Genomic DNA, 26182 nt, shown 5'->3' with positions numbered 1-26182 from the left:
TTATACTTAATGCCACAAATTGCACATTTTAAAATGATTACTGGGGCGCCTGGGTGACTCAGTGGGTTAAGCCTCTGCCTTTGGCTTGGGTCATGGTCTCAGGGTCCTGCGATGGAGCCCCGCATCAGGCTCTCTGCTCAGCGGGGAGCCTGTTTCTCTGTTTCTGCCTGCCTGCCTCTCTGCCTACTTGTGATCACTCTGTGTCAAATAAATAAATAGAATCTTAAAAAAAAAAAAATGATTACAGTGATAGATTTTGTTAGGAAAAAAAAATGTCTTCGCAAACCCATCATCCCATTCCAGAGTCATAGTAGTTACAGTCTACTTCGGGCATGTAATGAGGGATTGATATTTGAGTGGCCGTTACCTTCACTTGACCCAAGCTTTGGAGAACAGAGCCCACCGGGTTATCTGTATTTTAGGTGGTATCCTGGGTATCATTCCTCCTCCATTACAGTGTCCCAATTAATTGTAAATCTTTGAGAGTTTGCTACAAGCAGGTTAGTTGCATAAATACTTATGTGTTTTAGGCATTGTGATTTTATTTAGGGTGAAATTCCTGGCATTGACTGCTTATATAGTTTGTTTGAATAAGAAAGACGATATCGTTCAAAGTAATTCATTTGCAGATGCTGTTTGCTATAACTTGTGTCAGTCAAACTCATTTTTGTCTAGGACTTTGTTCGACTTGATGTGTTTCTGAATCTAGGATGAGTAATTTCTCTATTTGTTTTTAGTGTCTTTCTGAGAATTTCACACACTGGGGTGCCAGTAAGACTTAAGTCTGTATCTCTCAGCTCAAAAAGTGGAATTTGGAGCTGACTCAGTGCTATTGGATGGTCCACATTCACTTATGCCCTTGACATTTTAACCTTGGTGAGGTTTCACTGTGTTGTCTGAAAATAGGGACATTGGCAAGGTTGTGTGTGGATGGTATTTAACTTGTTGAGGCCAGCTCAGGAATGATGGGTCTCCCGATTAAAATCATTCTGATAATCGATCATTTTGTGTTTCTCATGCAGTGGTGCCTGTGGTGAGGTGAAGCTAGCTTTTGAGAGGAAAACGTGTAAAAAAGTAGCCATAAAAATCATCAGCAAAAGGAAGTTCGCTATTGGTTCTGAGAGAGAGGCTGTAAGTACCTGTTTGTGGATGCTCAGCTGTTTTTAACACTTAATGTCCCCCAAATAATTTTAGAGTGGCGATGTTCAATGTCAGGAAGAAGTCACTGTTCACATATGTGAATTTGTATTAAACGACACTGATGAATTTTGAGTATTGGGGCTCCTGGGTGGCTCAGTCAGTGAAGCATCTGATTCTTGAGTTTGGCTTAGGTCATGGTCTCAGGGTCGTGAGGTCAAGCCCTCTGTTGCATCTGTACTGTGCGTAGAGCCTGCTTAAGATTCTCTCTCTGTCCTTTTGTCCTCACCCATTAAAAAAAGTGTGTGTGTGTGTATATACACACACACACACACATACATGTAAACCTAACCTGGAAATGTACTTATCAATAGCTTGGTTCCAAAAATACTTCATTGTACATAATAATATACCTAGTAGGAAGTGGTGTTACAAGTTGCTACAAGTTTTTACAGTACATGAAAGGGAATTGTTGGGGCGCCTGGGTGGCTCAGTGGGTTAAGCCGCTGCCTTCGGCTCAGGTCATGATCTCAGGGTCCTGGGATCGAGCCCCGCGTCGCGCTCTCTGCTCAGCAGGGAGCCTGCTTCCCTCTCTCTCTCTCTCTCTCTGCCTGCCTCTCCGACTACTTGTGATTTCTCTCTGTCAAATAAATAAATAAAATCTTTAAAAAAAAAAAAAAAAAAAAAGAAAGGGAATTGTTGGGTCGTGGGGCAGGAAACCCAGCCTTATCCCTGCCACTTTAACTCTACAACTGTTCCCAGTATTCTTTTTCCTTGTAGTCCTTTTTCATAAAATTTGCATTTTTAGATGGTTGAAATCATATTGTATACATCATTTTGTATTCTGGTTTTCCACATAAACGTTAATGCATAAACTTTCCCTTAGTAGATGCCTTGTTGTTGTTTTTTTTTTTTAAGATTTATATTTATTTATTTGACACAGAGAGAGAGAGGGAGAGAGAAAGCACACTGGCAGAGGGAACTGTAGGAGAGGGAGAAGCAGGCTTCCTACTGAGCGCAGAGCCTGAGAGATGGGCTCGATCCCAGGATCGTGGGATCATGACCTGAGCTGAAGGCAGCCGCTTAATTGACTGAGCCACCCATGTGCCATGCTTTGTCATGATTGAGTCTCTCTTTTCTGAATGGTATTATAATTTATTCACCCATTGTTCTGTTTAATCTTTTGGAATAATTTCTAGTTCTTTGCCCTTCCCAATAACGAAACAGTGAATATCTTAGCATCTGCAGATTTTTCAAAATCTTAATTAAATTATTTAATTAAAATTTTTCATTTTATCCCATTTTCCCTAATACATGTTTACTGCATTGGTGAAATGGTGAAATGTATTGGTCTTTCAACACATGACCCTACAAATTAATGTAAAGTGAGGTCTCTAATCACGTTTTCTTTTGTGGCCAGCTGTTTCTGGCCATTATACTTTTAACATTCTTTCAAGATCAATCCCCCATCCTCCACCCGCGCCCCAAGGACAATGCCATTCTCATATGGCAAGAGCAATTTCCTTTCTGTGTTCACTTTGTGGTAGATCCTTTTCCCCTGTGATTCTGGGTTTGTTTTCCATTTTGAGGGGGAAGAAAACACCTACCGGATTCTTAATGACTTGGAGCAAACTTACACTTCTTAATTTCATCTTTCAAATCAGCTTGGGCTCTTTAAGACCTCTCTATCATCAGAGTATGCCCTGACTTGGTAATGAGTTTAACAGCTTACAGGAAGAGGCAGGCTTTTAAAATTAAACATCTGGGTTTCTTAGCTGAAGTCCATTTTACATAAATATGTAATTCTATATCCTCTTTGCTTGGGAGGGTGTAGCCCCTGAGGCTGAGTGAGTCGATTCATCCTTTTGGAATTGCAGTGGAGAGCAACTCCAGTCCCCTGATGCTTCCTCTCCTTGCTGCCTCAGTAAATACGTCAGCCTGCAGCAAATTGGAGTCTGTGTCTGCTCCATTATTAGAAATTTGGCTTGACGTTTTCCTTTTACAATTTAATTGAATACCTCTTGTCTGTGGTTTATTTATTGTATCATTTTTATGAGTATAAACAATTCCACAGCCAGAGAGACAGAGCTTACAACCAATATTACATTGTATGTTAACCAACTGGAATTCCAATAAAAACTTAAAAAAAAAGAGAGAGCGACAGAGCTCACCAGGTAAGTGTGAGAACCATGGAAATACACTTGTTTCTGGCTTGTGAGAACCGGAGCGAGTGGCTTCCTTTCTGTGTGCCTCAGTTACTCCATCTGTGAAATGAGGATAATTATAGAACCCAGTTTACTTTGGGAGTATGAGACTTCTCTAAGATGATTCTTTCAAAAAAAGAGGCTGACATTGGGCCTGGTCATTTACTGAATGCTATTTGCCATGCACTTTGCAGACTGTTTTTTGGGTGAGCGATTTAATTCTCTGACCCCAACCCTTGAATTGTCTGTATGAGTAAGGCTGGGTGTGTGGAATTCAGGCAGCTTTTACCCAAATAACTTGTAACTAAGTATTTTCTAAATATTGACTATTACTATTATTAACAAACTTTGGTTTTTTTTAATTGATCAAAGGATCCAGCTCTCAATGTTGAAACAGAAATAGAAATTTTGAAAAAACTAAATCATGTAAGTATTGCTATAAAATATGACCCATACTTAAATCCACTTCTCTTAAAATATGGGAGGAGTACAAAGTATTTCAGTTTAATAAAGCTAGTATGAACTTGGGTTCCTTAATTGTGTGTGTCTGTGTTGTGTGTGTACATGTGTGGGTACACATTCATGGGGGATATGTATTTAGCTGGAAAGAGCTTTATCCTGAAATTTTGAGAGGACAATACTGTATAAAGATTTCATGTTTTACTTCCACTGAGTGAGTTTTGACCAACACCTACATTTCCTAAGTATTTCATCTTATAGGGATTTGATTAACTGATTATGTTTGGGAAGACGATGCTAATTTGGTAAATTTAGTTTAATTATACCTGAAGTTTCAGTACCTCTGAATTATACCTTGAAGGTGCTGATGTCCATTTATCTCAGCGGGTATAAATAGTTCCTATCTTTTGTGTAGTGATGAGCTTGTCTCACTGGAAAGAGAGTCTTTTAAGAAGTGAGAAGAGAACTTTAGACTGATCCATCTTCCTTTTTATTGTTTTTTTTTCTGTTTCTTCTTTAATTCATGAGCCCCTGTGAAGTCATGAGCTAGGTTGGCACTGGAATTGAAACTTGCAATTAGACCTCCAGTCTGTTCAGCTAAGGATGATCTTATTTTAATTCTTTTTTTTTGAATGGGGCTAGGGGCAGAAGGAGAGGGTAAGAGATAATTTAAGCAGACTCCATGCCCAGAGAGGAGCCTGATGCTGGCATTTGATCCACAACCTTAAGATCATGACCTGAGCCAAAATCAAGAGTTGGATGCTTAACCAACTGAGCCACCCAGATGCCTGAATCTTAACTCTGGTTCTTAACCTCTAAGCAATGAAAAGATTTCTTCTTTCTCCACCTCCTCAAATGCCTCAGACAGTAAATAGAAATTAAGAACAGAATCACTGCCATCACCACAATAGTTGAATAGGTGGGTCTTGAAAGCCAGAGAATCTGAGTAGCCAGCATCCTGGCTTTGCTTTCTTCTAATTCCCTAGCAACTTCCTCCTCTTCCCCTGAATTAGCCTTTTTTTCCCCAAGGGATCTGTAATCTCTCGTTCAAGAGAGGAGTCCTCTAATCTTCTGGGGTGGGGTTGCTTCAAACATACCCATAAGATAAACACTTCAAATCCTCAGGGAATTTTTCCTGATGTCAGAGGATCCCCAAACATAACATTTACACAAATCCAATGTCCACTGCAGTCGAGAGGAATTTAGAATCCTCGAGAAAGATCTCTGGAGATACTTTCTTGGCAGTTTACAAGGGTATGTGGAAAGCTCTTGGAAATTGAATATAGGCTCATGAGTGCATTTGGGGGATAATGAGTAGAGCCTGATAGCCCAGCAGAGCCTAGTGCTTGGAGCCAGGCATTGATCCAGTCAGTCATCAGACACTGTGCCAGCCTGTCTTCTAAGACCTGGGTGGTGCTGAGCACAGATGGATTTGGCTGTCCCCCCTCTCCTGTGGTTTCAGCCTAGTGGGGGAGATAGACCTGGGTTCCTAGTCCCATCTTTCTTACCTCCTGGCTCTCAGGTGGTCATTTCACATTTCATAGCCTCTGTTTGCTCATCTGTGCAGTGGAGACAAACCATAAAGGTCAGTTGGGAATTCAATGAGATTTGCTCGCCAAGCTTTCTGTGTGGAGAACATGCTTGGGGAGTGACAGCAATCTGTCACTCCCTAAACTGTTCCGTGCATGATCTAAGTGGAGGGTTTAGGGTAGTAGCTCTGGTTCAGGAGAGACGCCTTCAGCTACAGTGCTGCAGCATGTGAATGACCCTAGAGGTGGTGGTGCCTACAGGCTTGGACTGCCGGGGACCTCCTCGTGCTCTACCAGCTCCCAGACCCATCTGTTCCCAGGTGGGCCCTGGCCCTGCCGGGTGAAGCCAGGCAGAACCAAGCAGCTCTCATTTGTTCCTCTGATCTCCTGGTTCTTTTCCACGTGTGTCTTCTGCTTCTATATTTCATCAAGATGATCATATGCATAGAATCTAGAGATTCAAATCTTGCTCAAAGGTTTATACACAGACTGTAGCTCTGCAGCCCCCTAATCCTCCCCTACAAACATTTTAGAACTCTTTCATCTGTTTTTTTTAAACCAGTGTATCCATATTTCTACATGATAGGCATAAAGTGCTGTTTCTTGATGTATCAATTTGAGATAGCCTGTTGCCTTCCTGTTATGGTATATGAGAATTTCAGTTTTCCTTTCCTCTCTGTTTCTCTTAATATAACACTATAATACATAACCAGTGTCTTCATTATTGTGACAATTAACAAATGGTCATACAGAGCAAGGACATGCTGTGATCATAGGTAAGGAGTGGTGGAGCCGGTCTGTTCTCAGCCTCTCTCCCATGGTTGTGTATGCTATGACCAAAATGGGGCCTGCGGGGGCGCCTGGGTGGCTCAGTTGGTTAAGGATCTGCCTTTGGCTCAGGTCATGATCACGGAGTCCTGAGATGGAGTCCCTGCATTGGGCTCCCTGCTCCTTGGGGAGCCTGCTTCTTTCTCTGCCTGTTGCTCCCCCTGCCTGTGCTCGCTCGCTCTCTCGCTCTCTCTGTCAAATAAATAAATAAAATCTTCAAACAAAATGGGCTGGCATAGTCTACCCTCAGTTGGTGTTGTTTTGTTTGTATTAATCTGGGCAGCATATGAATGTCTCCTGTGTGCCAGCTGCTCTCTGAGTGTTGGTCCTAGAAAGATAAATAAGACTCGGGTGTTGGTGGGGGGGGGACTCAACCCATGAAGTGCCTGATGGAAGGAGACCCATGGTGGGTATTAGTTTCCTTTTTCTGCCCTCCTGGAGCTCACAGTCTGGTAAGATAGACATTGAAGATGGGCGTCAGGCATGCAGATGAGAACCAATGCAGGGAACTGTGGGTGACATTGACCTAGGCTGACCTGAGGTTGGATACCCAGAGGGCTGGATCACCAGGCAGGAGGATGGTGAGCCGAGTGTGACATTGGGAATTTTGGGCAGGCAGGGTGTTTCATGGTCCAGAGAGGAGGAAGCACGCTAGTGTTTGGTTCTTTGGGTTCCTTAGGTGTCCTTCAGTACCTGGGTTCTGGGACAGTCAGCAGGGATGTTGGAAAGACACTGGCCTGCCTTCCTTGGTGCCATCCTTGTGTGTGAAACATGACCTGTCCCTCCCCAGCTTGGTGGGATGGAGGATTTATTGCACATTCTCATTGAAGAGCCAGCTCAGTGATGTGCTGCCTTTTCTGCAATACGGACTTCAGTGTCTTGAGGCAGGGGACCAAATGCCTGAGTCCTGCTCCTGTGGTTTCCCTCTTGGGAGCTTCTTACTACTTTTCCTCTGTTCTCTCTTAGCCTTGTATCATCAAGATTAAAGACTTTTTTGATGCCGAAGATTATTACATTGTCTTGGAATTGTAAGTAATAAACCTTTCTATTTGTTTCTATTTCATTGCTTATAAGCCACCAAAGAATTGAAGGCTGGTGTGCTTTTTTCCCATCCTGGGAACCCTCGTTGTATGTATGTGGTTGTGGAGCTCACAATGTGTGCTTGTGGCGTCAGTGTTGATTCTAAAATCCCTCCAGTGTTTCCAGAAGCACGTGGCTTAGAAGTTCCAGGCCCTGAGTCGGAGGCCTGAGTTTGGATACTACTCTGCAGGTGACTACCCGTGAATGAGTTTCCTTCATGTCTCTGAGTCTTTAACTTGTGTCGAGAAGGTGGGTATGATGATACCCTATGCACAGAGTCATAAAGATGGAATCCCATGAGGGATGGAAAGTGCCCAGCAGAGCCTCTGGCACACATAGTTGCTCAGACACACGTGCATATTAATTACCCTGAAACACCTGCCCAGGTAGATCCTGCTTGGGATTGAAGTCCTGGGCGGTATGGTGACACCTGATTTTTTTGTTGCTGGTTTACTTGGTGGTCTTTTTCAGTAACCACAAAGTCCTGTCTTCTGTGGTGTGAGCAAAACAATTTTTGGTCCTGTTCTTGCAAGAGGCTTGTCTTAAGGCTCATTCCTGCCTAAATACATGGTGTTTCTGGGAGCGGCTCTTGTGGCAGACGGGCGAGGCTTTGCTCCTGAGTGGCACATAGTGGCTAAGCAGGTTGACCACTAAGATTTTAGAATAAATAGCCTCAGTCATAGCACTAGGAGAAGACTGGGTGACCCTTGGGATGCTTAACGGAATATCTGTTTCTGTCTGACCGGACCTACTTAAAACAGTTCAATAATGGGGTGCCCGGGTGGCTCAGATGGTTAAATTCTGCCTTCAGCTCAGGTGATCCCAGGGTCCTGGGGTCCAGCCCTGCATTGGGCTTCCTGCTTGGTGCGAAGCCTGTTTTCCCTCTCCCACTCCCCCTTGTGTTCGTGCTCTCGCTGTTTCTCTTTGTCAAGTAAATAAATCTTTATTTACTTTGTCAAGTAAACAAGTCTTTAAGAAACAAAACCAGTTTGATATATTTAATATAACAGTCACTGAGACTAATGAAGCACTTAGTCTGAGCCAGTTCCTGCTCTGAGCATTTCGTGTGAATTGACTCCTTTACCCTTCGTGACGGTCATCCAGGTGACTCACAAGTTACTGCAGGGTTCCTATGTTTAGCCCCCCTTTACGGAGAAGGAAACTGAAGTTCAGAGGGATTGAATAACCCCACCAAGCAGCCACATTGTGCCAGCTGCCTTACCTATATTAATTATCTCTTAATTTTTACAACAGCCATCAAGTTAAAGGTTGGGTGGGGGGTGGTTATCCCTGTTTTTTTAAGAGGCAGAAACAAGCTCAGAGAGGTGATATAACTTGCCCAAAGTCCCAAAGCGGGGAAGTGAGAGAACTGGGGTTCAGCCCCCGCTGGCCTGATTGCTCCAACCACAGAATCCCCTGGGGCCTGCGATAAAAATGCAAGCTCATTGCCTCCACCTGGGGCCCAGTGAGTCAGATTCTTAAAACCTCCCAAGTGTGTCCAGTGCCCTCTGCCCACTCCTTCCATCTTTCCTCATTCCTTCCTTTCTAGCGGGGACCTCTTTACGGTAGAGAGGAGACTTAACGAGCTCACTGCTTTTCTTCCAAACAGGAGTCCTTAAGAGTGAGTAACAAAGGCAGCTCTTTGCTTGTCTGAAAGAATCTTGTTGGTGTTACTGTGTTAATCCAAGGGAGTCTGCCTCCAGAGGGAACCCCTGCTTTGCCTGTGTCTTCCAGGATGGAAGGAGGAGAGCTCTTCGACAGGGTGGTGGGAAATAAGCGCCTGAAAGAAGCTACGTGCAAACTCTATTTTTACCAGATGCTCCTGGCTGTCCAGGTAAGCGAAGCCCTTGGATCTTTTGACACCCTGTTCGTGGGTGAATTACTCCCGACGTCAGGCAGAAAGCAAGGGATGGTGCGTAAAACCCAGGGTACAGAGTCTGCCTGTTCTTGTGTTGTTCTGTTCTTGGCAAAAACACCCTCCCCTTTTTAAAAAGATTTTATTTATTTATTTGACAGAGGCACAGCGAGAGAGGGAACACAAGCAGTGGGGTTGGGAGAGGGAGAAGCAGGCTTCCTGCTGAGCAGGGGCCCTATGCGGGGTTTCATCCCAGGATCCCGGGATCATGACCCAAGCCGAAGGCAAATGCTTAACAACTGAGCCACCCAGGCACCCCATCCCATGCCTTTGACTCAGATGGGAAAAGTCTTGCTGGGAAGCTTAAGTGACAGTAACAAGGGGAGTTAGAGAAATAAACAGGGCCCCACGTCTTCTCTTTAACCTGGAACAATATCTGGAGGGCACTGATCTCTCCTTGGGCCTGAACCTTGTAGAAAACCTCTTAACCTGCTGGGAGCTTGGGGGGTGGCAGGCAGGTGGGAGAGTAAGGGTGGGAAGGTGGGGTGGTTGTGACAGATGGATACCCCCCCCACTCCAGTTCCAGGTGGCCCCCTTAGGTGCCTGTGAGCCCTAGCAGCAGGTGGGTGGGCATATGCTCCGCCTGCTCTAGTCTGTGGGGATGTTGGGTGAAGGAGTAGCTGGTGGTACCCTGCCTGCTTCTGAACATCACGTTTTCAAACCAAATTCAGCTGTGGCGATTGCCCGGCAAGACTTCTTCCCTTGAAGACCTACTCCACGAAGGAAACCCAAGTGTTTGGAAGCAGTTCTCCTATGGAGTGGGGGTTGAGGGAGATTTTCCTGCTGCTGGTTCACCTGGGTTTGCCCTCCCTGGGGGCTTTGACAGGTCTTTCTCCTGTTGAGGGTGTTTTGGAGGAGTTTTTGTTCCAGGCCAGGGTGTGTGTGTGGCCGGGGTGGGGTGGGGGGCGGGGGCGGTGCATTCAGATGAATTGAAGTCCGTTAGCCCCTAACCAGTACTTTACTGTCTTAATAATTGATTCTCTCCCTTATGTCATACCAAAAACATTAAGATGTGTTGAGTGCAGATCCGTGGGTGGGGGAATTTTTTCCCTAAAGAAATGACTTGGTGTATAAAAATGGTGACCACACAGACAACATCAACGTTCTATTTCAGACATAGAGATTTTGAAGATGAACTCAATTTTTGTGTTGAGGAATACGTGAACTCTGGGTATTTAAACAGATAATTTATAGTTAGGTGCTTTACAGAGGCCTTTAAAAACTATCCTCAGGAAAAGAATATCCAAATACATTATTATAATTTTTTAAAACTTTTTGGAAAGATTTTATTTATTTATTTGACAAACAGAGATCACAAGTAGGCAGAGAGGCAGGCAAAGAGAGAGGGGAAAGCAGGCTCCCTGCTGAGCAGAGAGCCCAATGCGGAGCTGGATCCTAGGACCCTGAGATCATGACCTGAGCCAAATAAAGGCAGAGGCTTAACCCACTGAGCCACCCAGGTGGCCCTGGGGGAATATGGTTTTGAATAGCCTGGCTTATGGTTTCACCCAGCTGTAAGGGGTGTGTGTGTGTGTGTCTGTATCTGTGTCTGTCTTTACTCACTTACCTACTCCATAAATCCAAGGGTCATGCCTCCCTTTCTGTGTAGTACCTTCACGAAAATGGTATTATACATCGGGACTTAAAGCCAGAGAATGTTCTGCTCTCATCTCCAAAAGAGGACTGTCTTATAAAGGTAAGAAATTTATGTTCTGTTTGTGGCCACTCTAGTAGGTTTCTGTCCCCAAACTTATAAAATTCATCAAGTAAAAAGTGGGAGCATGAAAAGGTAGAGAATTTGACCTTTCTGGTATTAGCGATTTTTTAGTGATCAGATAGTATTGCTCCAATCCAGATTTTATTTTATTTTATTTTTTTTTAAAGATTTTATTTATTTATTTGAGAGAGAATGAGTGAGAGAGAGCATGAGAGAGGAGAATGTCAGGGGGTCAGAGGGAGAAGCAGACTCCCCAAGGAGCTGGGAGCCTGATGCGGGACTTGATCCTGGAAGTCCGGGATCATGACCTGAGCCAAAGGCAGTCGCTCAACCAACTGAGCCACCCAGGTGCTCCCCCCCTTTTTAAAAGATTTTATTTATTTATTTATTTGACAGGCAGAGATTACAAATAGGCAGAGAGGCAGGCAGAGAGAGAAGGAGAAGCAGGCTCCCCGCTGAGCAGAGTGCCCAACGCGGGGCTCGATCCCAGGACCCTGAGATCATGACCTGAGCCGAAGGCAGAGGCTTTAATCCACTGAGCCACCCAGGCACCCTATTTTATTTTTTATTAAAGGTTTTATTTATTTATTTGACAGACAGAGATCACAAGTAGGCAGAGAGAGAGGAAGAACCAGGCCACCCGCTGGGGGGAGAGCCTGATGTGGGGCTCAACCCCAGGACTCTGGGATCGTGACCCCAGCTAAAGGCAGAGGCCTTAACCCACTGAGCCTAGCGCCCCCAAATCCAGGTTTTAATGAGCATTTATTGTCCTCTACTTTATACAAGCAATTTTTGTTTAAAGGGGAAGGAGGAGGGGCGCCTGGGTGGCTCAGTGGGTTAAGCCGCTGCCTTTGGCTCAGGTCATGATCTCAGAGTCCTGGGATTGAGTCCCACATCAGGCTTTTTGCTTAGCAGGGAGCCTGCTTCCCTCTCTCTCTCTCTGCCAGCCTCTCTACCTACCTGTGATCTCTCTCTGTCAAATAAATAAATAAAATCTTTAAAAAAAAAAAAACAAAAAAAGCGGGGGGAGGAGGGATCTAGATGGATGAGAAAATCCCATCCCCTATCTACCACTGCTTTTCTAAGGCAGTGTGCTTCCCAACCCTGGCTTCAGTATAGAATCTTCTGTTGATTAAAAAAAAAAAATCATGATACCCAGCCTGCATCTCAGAATTTTTCTTCCAAGCTCCTCAAGTATTTGAGTGTTGAGATTGTTTGAGAAACTAGGATCTAAGAAAAACCATGGATAACTAATTAGGTCCCTAGAGTCTGGGTTAGATAAGGATTATAAACCTTTCTTTAAGGTACAGAGAACCACAGGTAAATTGGAGAAGAAACCTTGAGCTTCCTTGGCTTGGGATGTTTAATTTAAGCAAAATAAATTTTTTTTTAATTTTATTTACTTATTTGACAGAGAGAGAGATCACAAGCAGGCAGAGAGGCAGACAGAGAGAGGGAAGGGGGGAAGCAGGCTCCCTGCTGAGCAGATGCGGGGCTCAATCCGAGGACCCTATCCGAGGACCCTGAGATCATGACCTGAGCCGAAGGCAGAGGCTTTAACCTGTTGAGCCATTGAGCCACCCAGGTGGCCCAAGCAAAATGAAATTTAACTTGCAGTGTTAAAGATTCCAGTTTAACAGGCACGAGCTGTATAGGATGGGAACTGATCTCGCCTGCGTTGCCTTTTAGGACTGGCAAGACTATGTTAGTCTTTTTATTTTATGACACCACTAAAAATGATTCCCTTTTGTCCTTAATTTTAGATTACTGATTTTGGGCAGTCTAAGATCTTGGGGGAGACCTCTCTCATGAGAACATTATGTGGTACTCCTACTTACCTGGCTCCTGAGGTTCTTAATTCCTTTGGGACTGCTGGATATAACCGGGCTGTGGATTGTTGGAGTTTAGGAGTGATTCTTTTTATTTGGTAAGAAAAGTTTCATTGCTTCAGAGTCTGGTTGGAGGTAACTAGGTAAAGTCGGAAACGTGTCCAGATAGAGAGCTTGTGTTAAATTGGGTGACTTTTTTTTTTTTTTTTGACCATTTATTTAAAGAAAAATCTAATCTGTATGTCTAAATGCCACTGAGGATATAATTTGATTTCTTTTCCTTTCTCTCTCTGCCAATATTAAGCCTTAGTGGGTATCCACCTTTCTCTGAGCATAAGACTCAAGTGTCTTTGAAGGATCAGATCACCAGTGGAAAATTCAATTTCATTCCTGAAGCCTGGGCAGAGGTCTCAGAAAAGGGTATGGATATGAAAGGGTTAAGAATTTGTGGTTTGCCAAGATGTGTGTGTGCTGTGGTGGAAATTTCTATTCATATTCTGTTAGGTTCCTCCTGTTAATTCTTGATTTCTGTTAATTGTTTTACACCTTTTGTGGGGCAAGGGAAGTTGAGAACAGAGCCTCCAGACAAGGCTTACTGAGGCTCATATTTTGTTTGGGTCTGCTACCCCTAGCTGTGTGACCTTAGGCAAGTTACTTAATGTCTCTGAGTTACCCTTTCCTTTATATGTAAAGCAGGTACAGTAGACCCCTCCCTTAAAGGGTTTTAGTGAGAGTAGGTATAACCTAAGCAAGTGGCTGGCACCTAGTAAGTGTACAAAATAATAACTAACTTTTCAGTTAGAAAGTCTCCTTGGAGTGAGCAAGTAAGAGCTGAAGTAATTTCTTTGTGTTTTAGAATTTAAAAGTGTAACTTTGTACTTCTCAAAAGGAAAACTAGAAAAGGAAAACTAAATGTCAGGCTATGTAACATAGACAATTCTGTTAAATATTAGAATGTTGAAGGAATAATATTGTTGCAATACAAAAGCCAGCCTCTACTTGCTTGCTGTCAAGCTTTGTTTCTGCCAAGCCTGCAGTTCCGAGGAGCCTGTTGCTGGCTGAGAAACTCTCACTGTCAAGTTGGGAGAGTTGGCTGAACATCCTAAGCACCCTAGAACTAGGTAGAAGTTCAGATTTAATTAGTTTGAACTTGAGTCCAGCAATGAATGGGGGGAACAGGGAGAGTTGAGGAGGTGGTGATGTGTGAACAAGGAGAGACGGGGGGGGGGGCATTATATTCATTCCTGGTGTTCTGAATACAGAATGAGGACTGGGGCTTGGGGGTGGGGGGCCTTGGACACCATACCTGCTGACTTGCAGTGACATCAGCCCCTCCTTCTCTTTGGATGTTGGCCTGTGATTCTGGCACACTTTAATTTTGCTGATTTAATGTATCTTTCCTTTCCACTAAGATTTGATACTTGATTATCTTATTGCTTTAGCTCTGGACCTTGTCAAGAAGTTGTTGGTAGTGGATCCAAAGGTGCGTTTTACGACAGAAGCAGCTTTAAGACACCCGTGGCTTCAGGTTTGTATGGGACAACATTTACTAGCATGAACTATGTGGGGACCTGAAGGATAAAGGAAGAAGTTGGAAATGTTCGCTTTGTTGAGATTATTTAATGCACCTTCCGTATCTAGGGTATGTTTCTGTGTGTATATGGGTCATGAGCATAGGCGTGTCTTTGGGTACAACCTTTTCAACTTAACTTGTGGCTTCTGGAAGGCCAGGACAGGTCACTGGCCTTTCCTAGTCCCACTTGGGTTCCCCAAGTCTGCAGTTTGGCGGTGGCACCTTGAGAAGTGGTTCTAGCTCAGAACCTCCACTGCCACTCCCACCTGTGCCAGCCTCTTCCCTCACACAGGTGGGATGGACTTCCTCCCAGCTGTCCTTGTCCTTAAGTCGGAAAGCAGGAGGAAGAGGAGGAGGGCAGCTTCTCTGGGGGAAAGGGGTGCCCTTTCTTAAGCCTAAGTGAGCATACAGGGTCCCACTTATTCCTAGTGAGTAAACAGACCATGAGCGCAGGCTGTTACTGCACCTTTCCAGTCTGTATTATCTCTGTGTCCTTGTTGTGGCTCTTACTGGATTATACTGTGACCTCATTCTAGCTGTCAGACTTAGAAGTCCTTTGTGGTTTTGGTGGACTGATCTTTGGTTTTAGAACTAGCTATAGCACGGGACAGGTTTTCTGACGGATGTCAGGCCTCCTGTGAAATGCAGTTCCACTCAGTACAGCCGTACCCCTTTTTGTTGATTTCCATTTGGTCTGTTTCCTGTGGGGATGGGGAACTTAACCAGCTAGCTGGAGCTCGGGGCTCAAGTACTCTGGAGATTATTGGTCCAGAAACTCTTCCGGGCCATCCAGTCTCAGGACTGTGCTTGCGGGGCTCTGGGAAGACCGTCCCTATTCTTTCATTCTTCCAGCTCTCCATACCTAACAGTTTTGCTCAGGCCAGCTCAGGTTGAGAACAACAAATCCTTGGAAGAAAAAAAAAAGTAGATGCATTTGTTTGGGCTATTTCCCTGGAAACAGCGGTCTTCCCCCAGAAGAAATCTGTTGGATGATTTAGCACTTCGTAGACCACACAGATTTGAAACAGCAGGACCCTCAAGAAAAGGAATTTGGAAACAAGGGTGCCTTTGCGTGTGGGGATTTAATTTTGATGAAAAAGAAAAACATGCCTCTTGGCTCTTTTGATGTGCCCTAATAGGGAAACTTTTGGGGCCAGATGTGGAGGTGCAGGAGTTGTGCTGGTCTTGTTTTGGGGGGTTGGGGGGGTAGGATGTAGCTTGCCAGTTAGGCCAGGGAACTGAGTTTGTAGCTGCCCACAGCTTACGAACGTGCCTAACCTATTTTTCTTGTTCTGTTTGTCTCAAAAGAAAACTGTTACTAACAACTGAGGAAAAAGGTGAAGTTCAGTGCTCCCCAGGGGTCTCACTGGAAAACTGTTGTCCACATTTTGTTTTTGCTGCAGAAGGTGGAGGGAACACAGAGTGAGGACAGGAATGCAGACACTGGCCGGCATTACTTATCTGCTAGTGATAGCTTAGGTTTTATTTTGGGAAATTTCAGTGCTTTTGAAGAAGCCAAATGGCTTTGTGGGTCTGGCCGTGGACTGAGTGTTTGGAATGTGAATTCCAGTCTGTCTTGCTCTTAACTGTGTTTGGTTTGGGGAACATCCTTTATGTGATCCCATGACACCCCATAACATCCACTCTTTGGCACTTCATACTCAGTTTCTGAAATGGAGAACTCCTTCCGGCTTGCCTTTGAGGCATTTTACAATATACATTTTTGAATAGATTGTAGACTTCTCCAAGGAAGGTGTTTGCAGATGCACATTGTTACCTGTGGTATATAATGAGTGCCTTTTCCATATTATTGCTACTAATTGTTAATTTATTATTATTATTATTTTTAAAGATTTTATTTATTTGAGAGAGAGAGAGAACACAAACAGGGTGAGTAGGAATGGGAGAAGCAGGCTCCCCACCGAGCAGGGAGCCCAATGCGGGACTTGATCCCAGGACCCTGGGATCGTGTCCCGAGCTGAAGGCAGACGCTTAATGCCCGAGCCACCCAGGTGCCCCAGTTGTTTTTTTTTTTTTTTTTTTAAGATTTTATTTATTTATTTGACAGAAAGCACAAGTAGGCAGAGGTAGAGAGAATAGAGAGAGAGAGAGAGAGAGAGAGAAAGAAGCAGGCTCCCTGCTGAACAGAGAGCCTGATGTGGGGCTCGATCCCAGGACCCTGAGACTATGACCTGAGCTGAAGGCAGAGGCTTAACCCACTGAGCCACCCAGGTACCCCCCCAATTATTTTTTTTTTTTAAGGTTTTTTTTATTTGAGAGAGAGAGAGCAAGCGCACACGAGTAGGGGGAGGATCAGCCAGAGAGGGGGACAAGCAGACTCATGGAGTCTGATGCTGAGCTTGATCTCACGATCCTGAGATCATGACCTGAGCTGAAATCAAGAGTCAGACGCTATACTGACTGAGCCACCCAGCTGCCCTGATGATTTGTGTTAAATGTAGGCCTAAATAGGCTTGTGGGCAGTTCTGGCTATACAACAGAGCTGCCGTCCAGTGTGTTGCTGTGTGGGTTTGTTCTTTGTGTTCATTCTTTCAACGACAGTTAATGAGCTCATGTGTCAACACGTAGGTACTGGGGATGCAAAGAAGAGAACGATAAGTTCTTGCCTTGGGGAGCTGACAGTCTGGGTGGGGGCCAACCCCGACCATAGTCATCACAGCACAGTGGAATACATGTGGCAGTAGAGGTAGGTATAGAGCATGAGGGGGGACCCTCAGAGAGAGACAGGGCCATGGTCTATTGGGTTTCAGGTACTCATGGGTTCACACAGTATAAAGAGGTTCTAAAGGCTGAGTGGCCTGGGGATGACATGGGTGTATTTAGTTTGCTAGAGCTGCTATAACAAAATACTGCAGACGGGGTGGCTTAAACAACAGAAGTTTATTTCCTTACAGTTCTGGAGGCTAGAAGTCCCGATTTCAAGGTGTTGGCACACATTTGGTTTCTCCTGTGGCATCTCTCCTTGCCTTGCAGATGGCTGTCTTCTCCCTGTCCTCACATGGCCTTTTCTCTGTGCTCACATCCCTGGCGTCTCTTTCTCTTCTTGTGGGGAACACCAACCACACTAGATTGGAACCCCACCCTAATAGCCTCATTTTAACTTAATTGCCCCTTCAAAGGCCCTGTCTCCAGATGGTCACTGGGGGTTACTATTTCAACATTTGAATGTAGGGGGCAGAGGTGGGGTGGACATAGTTTAGTCACCATGGGTGGACCTCATTTTCAGTCCCTCTAGATAGAGGCCCCTGTGCGTTTTACAGTGCCTGGCACCTAAGGCTGCTCAGGAAGTAGTTGTTCACTGAGTGAATGACAGCGGTGGGTGAGGGGGATGGGCAGGATGGCAAGGAGGGCATTCCTGGTGGGGGCTGTGAGTGGGAATAGGGGGAAAGAGGGGAAGGAATTTTGAGAGTGGCATGGAGTAGGAAGTAAGATCCTACTGGAGATTGTGGAGCAGAATCCAGATGAAGGTGGTGCCCTCAGAATGGGCAGTGGGGGGCGCTACCCAGAGTGCCTCAGTAAACAGTGTGTTGGAAGCAGGTGATTCAGCCGCTAGATGCAGAACAGGTGAGTTCATTCTTGAGCACTAATTTTTCTGTACGTATCGAAGTGCTGAATGTTGGAGGCCTTCACTCCTATGTCCTCTGCCCCTACCTACCGAGGTGCTCTTGGCTTAGCGGGAGGAACGGGAGAGGGTTGGATGGGAAGGTTCACGGGGCCTTGGAATCAGGGTGCTGTGGGTCTGTCTTGTGCCGTGCTACTTTTGAGTGGCTGAGCTGGGCTTCTAGCTGGCCCCATCCTAGTCATGGATGTTTCACCTTTCTGAAGATGGGGAGAGTTGCACCAGGTTACTTTTCAGGATTCCCAGACACAGATCCTTAAACCCTGTAGAAGTAACACTCACGGAGGTGGGAATTACCTCAAAGACATCTGGGCAGGAGTTCTGTGTGTGCACATGCACCTTCCACTCCCCCTTCTTCCTCTAGCAACACGAAACACCTGTAATGCTGTGATCTGTTCATTTGTCCTCCTTTCTCTTTAGCTCTGGAATATTGTGGGCTTTAAAATTGTGACTTGTGTAGTATTTGCTGGGAGAATTTTCTGGAATGCTGGGTTGCTTTGTTAGGGAGGCCCCAGTAAATGCTCTTATTCCAGGCACCTCCTGGAAAGGATTGGGGAATTTTATAGGGTCTGCTCTCAGACCCTATAAAGGGTCAGGACTGAGTCAGTCCCAGCCTCTGACTTCCTGATTGCCCTTTCTCAGGATCTGGGATGCTGGTTCTGAAAGTCTTTCGACTGCTAACGTCTGTGGTTCTCCCTGACCCAATGAGAGCCCTGAGGCATGTGGATGTGATTCAGCCGGTGTCCACCAAGTCTGGACTCTGATTAGACTCCTCTGGGAAGGCAGAGCTGTGGAGTGCATGGCCCATTACCTTCTGAGCCTCAGCAAGAGTGTGCCTTTTGGTGGACAGACTGGGTGTCCTTACCAACTTTCCTCTTTCCCGGGCCAACTTAGCCCTGTCTTTTTAGGAGCTTGCTTTCCTTCAGACACAGTCTACTGAGGTTTTTTTTTTTTAATTTTTATTTTCTTTTCATTTCTTCACAGGATGAGGACATGAAGAAAAAATTTCAGAATTTGCTTTTTGAAGAAAATAAGTCGGTGTCTCTACCCCATACCCCAGCCCAGGTATTTCCAGATGATGGTTGTTAAATGTAGGCTCAGTTTTAAAGAAAGAGCTCATGAGCAAGACTGATGAGCTCAGAAGGTCTCTTTAGTAGCAGTTGCTTAATATATTTTTGGAATAGTGTAGTAGATACTTTGTTTCCGCTCCATCTGCCCTAGTGCCCTTAGAAGACTTAATAAGGACGAGTGAGTTGAATGCGTTAAAGAAACACAGCCGGAGATTGTCACTCAAGAGGTCTCCTGCAAGGCAAATTGGAAGACTCTATTAGAAGTTCAAATTGAAACTTGTTGGAAATTTAAAATCTGGGCAATTGGTTGATTATTGATTATAATTTTATTCCTCCAAGGTTCTTTGTTAGGATTAGTTAATATCTGCTCATTCGTATTCTGCCTTCTTTTGATGAATTATACTCCCCTTCCCACTGTCCCCTTGAAATTTTATAAATGGGGAAACAAAGACACAAAAAAGATGATCTTTCCACAAAAGAGCAAGATCTGGGGCTCCCAGCAAGAGGTATTGTATATTGTAGTCCCTTTGAACTTCATAATTTCGGAGGAGATGCTAGAGAGGAGGGAAGGTGTTCATGCTGCGTCCTTTCGGTATACATTAAGTGGTCTGAAGCCACAAAGGAGAGAAATGTCCTTGAATAAATATGTCTGAGTCTGGGCACGTTTGGTGGGGATTCAGATGTCAAGGGGGAATGACTCCTAATTCTTGGCACTAGAAGCTTCACGTGAAATGCTCCAGGTTTACTGGCAGCACAGTGGAACACTTTGATAATCTTAGAGCCAGTGGTTTTCTTTGAATATTTCTTCTTTTTACTTCCAGCCGTCCACGAGTCGAAAGCGACTTCTTGAAGGGGAAGCAGAGGATGCTGATACCACAAAGCGTCTGGCTGTGTGTGCTGCTGTGTCGTGAACACTGGTTTGACATGAAAGGAATCTGCCGCCTTGAACCCTGCTGCCATTTTCTTTAAATCTGTTTTTTTTGTTTTGTTTTGTTTTTTTAATAGTGTATTATAATTGTGGGGAAGGTTGCCTTTTCATGATCATCAATACACAATCCCAAACATAGTGGAACCTGGGCTTTGTGCTTTTTGCTTGATGATGGGCTCTTTGGTGGCATGCCTTTTTTGTGTATTTGCAGTTCCGTGCTTTTTGTCTGGCACTCTACGTTGGCTGGAACCAGGTGGGTAGCCCTAGTCTCAGCCTGGGCAAACTGCATTTGAAAGACCCTTTAGAAAGCTGCGGGTTGGGGTGGAGTTTGTAGAGTCTGGCTGGTTACCAAAGTCCTTATGAGATGAGAGGTACCTTGGTACCGTATATCACAGACCAGTTTTAAATTCTCATCCTCACCTGCATAAAGATATAGGTCCATCGTCGCTGAAATCGTTGGACCAAAAAATTTGTCAAATCCGAAATTTTTTTTTTTTTTTTAAGATTTTATTTATTTCTTTGACACAGAGAGAGAGATCACAAGTAGGCAGAGCAGCACAGAGAGAGCAAGGGGGAAGCAGGCTCCCTGCTGAGCAGAGAGCCTGATTTGGGGCTCAGTCCCAGGACCCTGGGATTATGACCTGAGCTGAAGGCAGAAGCTTAACCCACTGAGCCACCCAGGTGCCCCCAAATTTTCCTGGTTTTAAGAAGGCTCCATGGCACATTGACTTTCTTATTTGTAACAGCCAGTAGAGTACTATAACTAAGCACTGTAAATACTCTTATAGCAAATACAATAAAAGAGTTAAAAGAGAGAAGACAACAAGTGCCTCATGTCAGTTTAGGTCACTTCTGTCCTGTCAAAGGAGTTATGGATGACACTCAGGTTTCAAAGCTGTTTGGATTTTGGAAATGCAAATGAGGCATGTGGGCATTTCTTGTTGAGCCAACAGTGACCAAGGAGACCCTGTATAAAGCCCTTCCTTTGGCTGGTCTTGTCCAGTTCTCACAGTAATACTGTGGTATAAGTCCTCTGGCTGCCCTGCTGTTGTAGGTGAAGAGCCCAGAAGGAAGTAGTAAGTTGACTTGGTCAGTATCACACAGTAAGTGGCAGAGGAAGCACCCAACCCAGGTCTTTCTGACTCAGTATTTCTCATCTTCTCAGGTTCATACACAGTCAGACTCAGGATTGCTGACTCACATTGACAAAACTCACAAGGGACCGATATTTAAATCCTGAATGCGGTGTGTTCAATTATTATAAGAGGGTACAGCCCCACGATATGTGTAAGTTGGGACACCTTGGTGGCAAGGAACAGAAGCTCATTCAGATTACTTCATGAGAAAGGGGATTTGTTTCAAGGTTATAGATGTCGGAGCCTGGCATCCATCTGGAGCCCAGGCAGTTATAATGCTTGGTTCCTCTTGTCTCTTTCTGACCCACTGATTTGCTTTTTTTATCTTTGGCTGGTTGATAGTGGGCCACATTGTAGCTAACTGGTCTTGCCATGAGTTGAATGCCTTGGTTCTGATGCCACTGATGAGCCAACCAGGGCCTTGGGCACACAGCTGTTGCCGTGGGTAGTTGGGTGGTGGTTGGCAATTTCCATTAGAATATTGTGCAAACATTCTGAGGCTTGGCTGGCCTGATGTGTGTAGTGGGGGGTTGGAGGGGCTAGATTGGGATTTAAGTGGTTTGCATATTTAAAAGAGTAAGGTGGAGGTTGCCAAGTTAGATGGGTTTTTAGCTCATTTGAATATTTAATGTGAAGGCTGTGGTTTTTTAGGGCATTTTTCATTAGCCAGCCCTTCTCTGTTTCCAGAGCACTTTATGTTTGCTCCCTCTGATTATTCCGACCATAGTAGACAGACTAATGGCTCCCAAAGATGACCTCATCCTCATCCCCAGAATATGAATACGTTCCTTTACGTGGCAAAAGAGACTTTGCAGATATGATTTAAGTTAAGGATCCTGATATAGGAAAATTATCCTGTCTTTTCTGGGTGGGTCCCAGAATGTTTCTGGGGCGGGTATGTCATCAATGTTTTCTGAGAGGGACACACACAGAAGGAGTTAGAGTTAGAAGAGAATGGAGTGAGCTACTTTGAAGAGGGAGGAAGGGACCACAAGCCAAGGGGTACAGGTGGCCATGAGAAGCTGAAAAAAGACAAGGAAATGGATTCTCCCCACAGAGTCTCTCCTGAAGGGACCAGTCCTTTACACCATGACTTTCACTAGTGGAAATGATTTCAGACATCTGAACTATAAAATTATATAAGAACAAATTTATGTTAAGCCACCCAGTTTGTGGTAATTTGTTATGGAGGCCATAGGAAACTAACATACTCATCAATAAGATGTCACTACTTATTTGGAGCCACCCAGCATCCACTTCTTCCTGACCTCACTCCAGTTTTCTTTTGAGGCAATTCTTTTTCCTTATCCCATGAAGTTAGGGGGGGGAAGGGGGAAATGGTAAAACTAAATGTCTGCCTGCCCTCTCAACTATGGAAGCTGAAGGGGGGGTACCAAGGGGTTCCTTCCCTGGTGGAGTTCTTCGCATTGGCCTCCTACCTGGAGGTGGGCCCAGGACTTTGAAACACAAGCAAATGGAACTGGAATGGCAATATTGGTGGTAAAAACAATATTGTGCCAATCTAAGCTCTCTGCACTTCCTGACTTTGGCTTTGAAATTGCTGAGCTTTTATGTCCTTATCTATAAAGTGGGTGCAGTAGGAATACTAGCCTCTTATGGTGTTTGTGAGGATTGAATGGGGGAAGGTCATTTAAAGTGCCTGGCATGGGATAAGGGATCTATCAGTGCTGGCTTCCATCCTTAAAGGTGGGAGGACCACAAAAGTAGCTGGAGGGAGCCATGGAAAATTCTTGAGCAGGGATGTAATATAATCCGTTCAGTTTCTGGGGGGCATGGGCACACACAAGATGGGTGGATAATTGAGATGCCTTTGACTTAACATTTGGTAAATGCCAGGACTGGGTGGATGGTGGGAGCAGAGGTGAGGGGGTATTTCCCAGTGCCTGAAGTAACTGCCACTCCCTTCTGCAGAAACAGGCATGTTGTTCCATGGTTGACCTGCTGCATGCTTGGATAATGGTGCAGTGGGCACCTTTTATTTGTGCCGGTCTTCAGCTGATGCTTCTTGTAGATGACTGCATTGTTATTTTTCTGGGGAATATATCTCTCTCTCCTCCCACTCACCCTGGATCCCATGCCCTTCCTAGAGGTGCTCAGTATAGCCAGGATTGGCCAATTTTGCTGTGATTGGCTCAAGTAGGGACTTAAATAATTGCAATGAAAGTCAGTCCTGAGACTGGCTGGAATTATTGGCAAACAGTTCCTTTTTTCCTGGTCAGATATGAGCTGGGTGCCGCGTAGGATGCTGGAGAGTGCTACATGAGAAGTCATCAGAAAGGGAAGTGGAGGTGAAAAAGACCAAGCTACAGGTCACTGAGCACCTGGGTCCAGCTATGCCTGAAGTGAGCTACCGTCCTGAGACTTTTCAATTTGTTCTTTTTTTTACTCCAGGTTGAATTATTGTTATTGTCACTAGTACCCGGAAAAGGTCGAATTAATAAATTCAAACAGTTACAAACTCTGAGAAACCCTTGGAGATTGTTTTCTTTTTTCTTTTTTTTTTTTTTTCTAGTAGGGAAAAACATTTGCTGCTGCTGTTTTTCTGCCAACTTCAGGGTTTTCAGAGAGGTTTGGGGCAGAGAATGGAAAGCGAAGATGTGGGAAGTTAACAGTCCTTCCAGCCCCAAGGTTGAGCGAACCCTCCCAGCTAATTATACCACAGAGTTTGGGAGTAGAGCCCCTTTCATTAAACTTTTAGGAGTCTTGGAAGGAAAGGGCCAGAATTATATAGCGGAGCCTGGAAAGCATGGTGCTGCCAGGCGTGCTCAAGGGACATGCATCTCTGAAGGCTCACCTCAACCCTGTGAGGTATTTCTGCCTCTCTCCCAGTTTACTGACTTTGAAATCAAGGCACTCTGCTTTGGTCAAGTGTCCTGTTAAAGGTTTCCCAGTTTGCAAAAGGTGGAGGCCAGACTGGAACTGAGATTTCCCCTCTTTAGAGCCCTTGGTATTAGCCAGTACAGAAAACTTGTTTGGTCTTGTCACTGATACTCAGTGAGTACTCAGTGAGCACTAGGAGCTGTGCTGACACCATCCGGATTGTTTCCTTCGGTCTTCCCAACATCCCTTAGTTATATAGGCCTGATTAAGGAGGGACAGGCTCCCAGAGACCTGACCTTAATCACGCAAAGGTTAGTGGAGATGTGGCACTCGAACTCAGGTTCTCCACTGAGTCTGGCTGTGCCAGGGACATGGGCATTTACTGTGCCACTCACTCCTGCGCACGTGCTTGCACACTTTCCTCACGGGGATCTCATCACCTTAGCAGCGTTCTTCCCCCGGCACTTATTGGGGGTAATTATCTCCTGGGTTAGACTTTCGCCGCAAGGCTGGAATGACCTGTGAAGAATATGAGGCAACGCGGGGAAGGGGAGTACCCCGGTCTGCCCGGGGGTCGTCCGCACTGCGGCAGGCGGCGGCGCCAAGTCCAGAACGGCGGGCGCTCCAGTTAGGCCGGACGGGTGCGGAGGGGGTGGGCGCGACGCCGGGAACAGCGGCCGACTCCGGAGGGCGCGAGGCGGGGCGCGCGGGGAAGGGGCGCGGCGAGTGCGCGCTTGCGCGGTTGGGGGGACCCGCGGAGGCGCGCGGGGCGCTGGTGCGGCGAGTGCGCGCGTGCGCGGTTGGAGGGGGGGGGGAAGTGCTGTGGGTTGCCGCGGCGGCGCGCGGTACGGCGGGAACATGGCGCGCGGGGCCGGCGCGCGCGCCTAGCTGGCGGGACCGTTAGCTCGAGGCGGACGCGGCCCGGGCCCCGCGGGGATGGAGCAGTTGCCGCCGCCGGCGCCCGAGCCAACCACGGGGGCGACTCCAGCACGGAATCGTAGGCGGCGGGAGCCAGAGTCGCCGCCGGCGCCGGCGCCGGTGAGTGCGTGAGGGGCGCGGGCCGGGAGACTTTCTTTGTGAAACTCCGTCGGTGCGAGCCGGGCCGGGCCTCGGCGGCTGACGAGCGTCCGCGAGACGGAACCCGCCTCACAGTCCGGGTTCGAGCTGTCCCGCCTCGCGCCGCTCAGCGGCGGGATTCGGTCTGCCGCCTGGCCGGCTAGGTTTCGGATACAGTGTGTGAACGCGCGCGTGCGCGGGGGGGAGGGGGGGCGGTATACAGTTGGCGCCTAATGCGCACCATGTCTCATCTGTTGCCTTCGCCTCCGCGGGGCGGCGCCTCCCCTGCTCTGGACCCACGGGAGAAGTGGATGGCAGCCGCTTGGAGACAGGTGTCGGTACTGCCGTGAGAGACTCAGGTGCAGACAGCCCCAGGTGGAATCAAAAGGAGTAATCTGTCGGTCCATGGAAGGAATCAGGTCTGACTTTGGCTCAGCACAGAGTGATTTTGGAATGCTTGACATCCATCCCAACTTCGCAGTGTCTTTGGGGTATCAGTCAAGGTGAAGGATGCTGAGCAAAATGGACTTTGGAGGTGTGGCTCTCAGAGGATGAGATGGGATGGCCCTGAGGATTTGGCTCCCCAAACTGCCCAGGCATAGGAATAATCTGTAGCTCTATAAAAAATACTGGCGTCACAGTTCTTCCCAGGGCCACAGACTCAGACTCTCCAAGGCAGAGGAACAGATTTTGAATTTTTAACAAACTCTCAAGTTGTTATGATCAGGCAGATTCGAAAGGCACTATTTTAGAGTAAGGTTCCAGCGATGGGGGACCTGTTCTGTTTATAGCTCACCATGGCATCCTGGTAGCAGGCGCAGGGCTTGGCACATGGTAGATGGTCATTCAGTATTTGTAAGAAGACTGAATAATTTAGAGGGTTTCCAAAATAGAAGCTCTTGAGACATTTTCAGGAGCTTTTGAGATTAGTATCTCTGTCGGATTTACTGTAAAATGTGATTTTTCTTGGTCCCAGCTTAACTTCTGTGACTGTGACTGTTTATATTGCCATGTTTTCAGTATGTTCTAGGCAAAATCAGAGTACACATTGCTTAGTATAAACCATCAACTATGTATACCCCAGCTAGGTTCAAATTAGTTCTAAAACAAAACCTGAATAAAAAATGCATGCTTCTTTCTCTTCATCATTTGGGAACACTAGGCTTATAGGATTTTGTTCCTTTGAGGCAGGTAAATATTTATGTTTTATCAAAGCAAATCTGCATTACTGTTTATTCAG

The 26182-nt window shown here is 45.8% G+C and overlaps 2 protein-coding genes across 10 annotated transcripts in view; both read left to right on the top strand.

Annotated features, from left to right (window-relative positions):
• The window catches only part of CHEK2 (checkpoint kinase 2), a 49994-nt gene extending 29941 nt beyond the window's left edge, over window positions 1-20053 (top strand). For 6 of the 8 annotated variants that reach the window (XM_059408725.1, XM_059408724.1, XM_059408728.1 and 3 more), the window contains 10 exons: window positions 1023-1131; window positions 3714-3767; window positions 7124-7185; window positions 8972-9071; window positions 10762-10848; window positions 12633-12796; window positions 13003-13118; window positions 14141-14226; window positions 18896-18976; window positions 19803-20053. In XM_059408725.1, the coding sequence (XP_059264708.1) occupies window positions 1023-1131; window positions 3714-3767; window positions 7124-7185; window positions 8972-9071; window positions 10762-10848; window positions 12633-12796; window positions 13003-13118; window positions 14141-14226; window positions 18896-18976; window positions 19803-19892 (949 nt within the window). In that variant the 3' untranslated portion in view covers window positions 19893-20053. The remainder of the gene's footprint in view (window positions 1-1022; window positions 1132-3713; window positions 3768-7123; window positions 7186-8971; window positions 9072-10761; window positions 10849-12632; window positions 12797-13002; window positions 13119-14140; window positions 14227-18895; window positions 18977-19802) is intronic. The other 2 variants (XM_059408722.1, XM_059408723.1) reach the window with 2 other exon arrangements.
• Window positions 20054-24743: 4690 nt separating this feature from the next.
• Window positions 24744-26182, top strand: part of TTC28 (tetratricopeptide repeat domain 28) — a 637573-nt gene continuing 636134 nt past the window's right edge. For both annotated transcript variants that reach the window (XM_059408718.1, XM_059408717.1), the window contains exon 1: window positions 24744-24924. In XM_059408718.1, the coding sequence (XP_059264701.1) occupies window positions 24823-24924 (102 nt within the window). In that variant the 5' untranslated portion in view covers window positions 24744-24822. The remainder of the gene's footprint in view (window positions 24925-26182) is intronic.

Source organism: Mustela nigripes, chromosome 8 (assembly GCF_022355385.1).
Source record: "Mustela nigripes isolate SB6536 chromosome 8, MUSNIG.SB6536, whole genome shotgun sequence".
Lineage (NCBI taxonomy): Eukaryota > Metazoa > Chordata > Mammalia > Carnivora > Mustelidae > Mustela > Mustela nigripes.
Note: the sequence above shows the minus strand (reverse complement) of the source record. Positions and strands in the feature narration are given on the sequence as shown.